Source organism: Daucus carota, chromosome 4, assembly GCF_001625215.2.
Source record: "Daucus carota subsp. sativus chromosome 4, DH1 v3.0, whole genome shotgun sequence".
Lineage (NCBI taxonomy): Eukaryota > Viridiplantae > Streptophyta > Magnoliopsida > Apiales > Apiaceae > Daucus > Daucus carota.
In genome coordinates this window covers 27,524,767-27,529,221 of record NC_030384.2, presented here as the reverse complement: position 1 = coordinate 27,529,221, position 4,455 = coordinate 27,524,767, and the positions used below count along the sequence as shown (strand labels likewise).

Below are 4,455 nucleotides of genomic sequence, written 5' to 3'. Positions count from 1 at the left end.
CCAGAGTTGAACCTGGGGTCTCCCGGGACATCAGAGGATAAACCCACCACTTGAGTTATCTAATTGTAGTCTCGTGTACATTTTCTCAAATCGTCTTTTTAGTGACTAAAAAGACGATTTGAGTAACTAAAAAGACGATTTTAGTGACTTGAGTCACTAAAAAGACGATTTGAGAAAATGTACACGAGACTACAATTAGATAACTCAAGTGGTGGGTTTATCCTCTGATGTCCCGGGAGACCCCAGGTTCAACTCTGGCTCATCCGAAAAGTATTAGAACAGATAAATTTTAGTCTGCATTGTCAAATAATATAATAAAATAAAGTTTAGTCTTTATTTCGTACTTTTAGTGACGATTTTTTGCTTCAAATATTTTGCTCAGTTATTCAATTAGTTAATTAGCAAACTTAAGCATATTATTTTTTTGATATTATTGTATTATAAAAATTCTTTTTATAGATACAAACTATTAAATTAAAATATACTTGATTCTGTTTTTAACGAAATATGATTGATTTTAATGAAAAAGTGTTTCAAGGATGCAAACTAAAACGAAATATAAAGTTAGGGGTGCAAACTGCTGCAAACTATTTTTAACATCAAAGTTAACGGAAAATTTAACGGAATGGGGCAAACTGCTAACGGATTAGAAGTTTGGAGGGCGAACTGACACGTTTAGAAGTCTATGTACCAAAGTGTTTTTCGAGCAAAGTAGAGGGTTGCAAAGTGCAGTAAGCTCTAAATGAGATCACCATTGTCTAATAATATTACTACCTGCAGGTGTTAGGTATCTAGCGAATGAAACTGGCTGTCTTCAATTTGTTTTCGTTTAAGGTTGACACTTTTGCTGGCATATGAATAGAGTCTTTTATTTATTTCTCTCCGATGATTAGACTTGTACACGTTGACATTTTGTGCAGGCCTGCGTGCTTTAAGCTTCATTATTCTTCTCAAATTTTTATATATTACATTTCATTGTCAATGGGATAAATATAAGCAGCATAAGCAAACTATGCTTCTGTTACTAATATTATAGTTAAAAAGTGTTGACTTTAATCTATGCCGAAATTCTAAGGAATCTTCTTCTTAGCTACTGTATTAAGTTAATCTATGGAAACTTAAGCAACCAATATAAATGTGATGCTAATTTTCATCTGATATACACAATTACATCTCCTTAATCCTCACATTGCTCTCTGTCTTCTTATGATCATGGACACTCCTTTTAGCATCTTTTGCTTTCTGTGCCTTCTGAGTGTCGTTTGTTGTGTTGATTTCAAAATATCTCGTTTTGATCCTGATGATACCAGGATACTCTATCAAGGAGATGCAGTACCTTCTGTTGGAGCGATTGAATTGATCAACAGGAGAACTTACCAGTCTCGTGTTGGTCGGGTCATGTATGCAGAGTTGGTGCCAATATGGGATTCTGACTCTGGAAAGCTCTCAGATTTTACAACACATTTCACCTTTACCATCGACACTCAATCACTTCCAAGTTATGGTCATGGTCTTGCATTTTTTCTTGCACCGGTTGGCTTTCAGATTCCTCCCAACTCAGCAGGTGGCTTTCTGGGACTTTTTAACACAAGCAACAGTGATTCACCTGCAAATCAGATTGTTGCTGTTGAGTTTGACTCGTTCCCTAATCCCGAGTGGGATCCATCGTATGAGCATGTGGGGATTAATATAAACTCAGTCTCCTCATCCGTGAACACTTCTTGGAATGCTTCCTTGCATAGTGGAGATACTGCTGATGTGTGGATTGTGTATGATGCTTCTGTCACCACACTTTCAGTCTTTTGGGCCTACCAAGAAGATCCCAGGTTTCAGAAAAATTCAAGTCTTTCTTATAAAGTTGACCTCAGGCAGGTTCTGCCTGAAATGATCAGTATTGGATTTTCATCCGCTACAGGTCAGAATGGGGAGCGAGCTACCATTAAATCATGGGAGTTCAATTCAACTCTAACAATGGAACATATAAGTTCTGACACAAAAAAGGTCAAAATTATAGTGGCCACGACAGTTTCAGTCGCTGTGCTGCTTTTACTTGCTATATTAGTCTTTTTAGTAAGGTTGAGGAGACGACGTAGAGCAAGGAAAGCAGAAGAAGCAGCCCAAAATTTGACATCATTCAATGATGACCTGGAAAGAGCAGGACCCCGGAAATTTTCCTACCAGTCTCTAGTTGTTGCTACTAACAACTTCTCAGATGATAGAAAGTTAGGCGAGGGAGGCTTTGGCTGTGTTTACAAAGGCTACCTGACAGACCTTGATATACCAATTGCTGTGAAAAAGATATCGAGGGGATCTAGGCAGGGTAAGAAAGAGTATTTAACTGAGGTCAAGGTTATTAGCAGGTTGAGACATCGAAATCTGGTCCAGCTCATAGGTTGGTGCCACGATCATGGTCAGTTCCTACTTGCCTATGAGTACATGCCAAATGGAAGCCTTGATGTCCATCTCTTTGGTAAAAAGAGTCCACTTGTTTGGACGCTTAGATACAAGATAACGCTTGGTTTTGCATCTGCTTTGCTTTATCTTCATGAGGAGTGTGAGCAATGTGTTGTGCATCGAGACATAAAAGCCAGCAACATCATGCTGGATTCAAACTTCAATCTGAAGCTCGGGGATTTTGGCCTAGCTAGACTCATGGACCACGAGCTAGGACCTCAGACAACCGGGTTGGCCGGAACATTTGGTTACTTGGCACCAGAATATGTAAGAACTGGAAGAGCTAGTAAAGAATCAGATGTCTACAGCTTTGGTGTAGTAATATTAGAAATTGTTACTGGGAGAAGGTCAGTGAATGTACTGCAGGATGGAAAATCTGAAATGGGATTGGTGGAATGGATTTGGAATTTGTATGGTAGTGGAGAGCTTCTTTTAGCTGTGGATGGGAGATTGAACAAGGAATTTGATGCCAGCCAAGTAGAGTGTTTGATGATTGTAGGATTATGGTGTGCTCACCCTGACCAGAATTTCCGGCCATCAGTAAGGCAGGCTATTCAAGTACTTAACTTTGAGGCCGCTATGCCAACTCTTCCGTCAAAGATGCCTGTTCCCATTTATGCAATTACACCCTTAGATAAACCAGAGGTTAGCTCTAGTGATGCTTCTATGACTTACACAAGCATCAATGTAGGACGTTAAATAAGTTTAGTTATGTATGTTCTTTTTCTTGCAACTACAGACACACCTGTGACCTGTCATGTATCAGAAAGTTACCCGGTTTGTAAAATCTACTTTAACTTGTTCTTTCTTTAGTGCTGTGCTTATGATATGCATCTCCTATGGGCACTTTTGAGTTGAAAAAAGTACAGTAATTTGAGTGCTATACAATATTAAACTTTAGTTTCCAATCCCGTTAAATCTTTTCAGAAATGGATTGATCTGTCTTACAACCATGGATAGATAAACTCTCCTGGTTCAACAGCCATGTAACTATAATTGCCTGTTATGTACATTTTCATAATTCCTCATCTACAATGTTATTCTATCGTGTTGCTTGGCTTCCTTTTTCCGTCATGGTGGTTTGTGATGATGTACATTATATGTAATGGTGGATGTCAGGATGGCTCTGTTTTTGTTTTTATGATGCAATTTCAATAACAATTATCTTTAAGATGTAAGAGTGATTCACAGAAAGCTAACCTGATGCTACTTCAGTTTCCAGAATCTGTTCATTGTGGTTCTAATCAAGTTATATATTAAATCCAGCAGCGTAGAAACCTCCCCTGACTGCATATGGTATGTGATTCTTTATTATTATCTTGGAAATAATTTCCAAGTTCTAATATGAATTTAATAATAAATTAAGAATGTAAAAACACTGCTTATTAAGTACTTTAAACAACTCAAATTCACTACAAACTCTGCAAAAAATCTCAACACTTCTTATATCAAGTATCTCTGTTTTCTAATGATCTCAATGGATTTAAGACATTTCTTCCAATGTTGTCAACTTGTAGCTTCCTGATATCTAGATTGGTGAGCTATACGGTAGTGATCATCTTTACAATGAATGTCTTGATAATAAGAAGTATGAATGATTGTTGTGATAGTGAAGATGCATGTGCTAAATTAGGTCGTTTACTTGTTTTTCCTCCTGTTCCATAAGCAATCTCATAACTCCTTATTAGTACTGCCCATCTATAGAGCTTTTTCAATCTTAGGCCTTTATCAGAGTACTCCTCATGCTTCATAGCTTTTTCTGCAATGTAAGATCCATCACTTGGACTGAAATTAATGTTCCTAAACATAACTATATTGAATTGATTGTGTGCGGCAGCTAAAAAGGAAAATGGACGCTCTCAATCAGAGTACTAAATACTCACTCTCCGCTAGCCAAAGGAACAGTTAGAGCCATTTTAGCATTATCAGAATCACCTCGCTGCCATTACTAGATTATATTGTAGCACCGTAAGTGTCAAAGAAATGTACCTGATGATTAGT

The 4,455-nt window shown here is 37.6% G+C and overlaps 1 protein-coding gene across 1 annotated transcript; it reads left to right on the top strand.

Annotated features, from left to right (window-relative positions):
* Positions 1 to 1,050: 1,050 nt before the first annotated feature.
* On the top strand, positions 1,051 to 3,266 carry LOC108217109 (L-type lectin-domain containing receptor kinase IX.1). The gene has a single exon (XM_017389958.2). The coding sequence runs from the start codon at positions 1,207 to 1,209 to the stop codon at positions 3,151 to 3,153; it is 1,947 nt and encodes a 648-aa protein (XP_017245447.2). The 5' UTR covers positions 1,051 to 1,206; the 3' UTR covers positions 3,154 to 3,266.
* Positions 3,267 to 4,455: the final 1,189 nt, after the last annotated feature.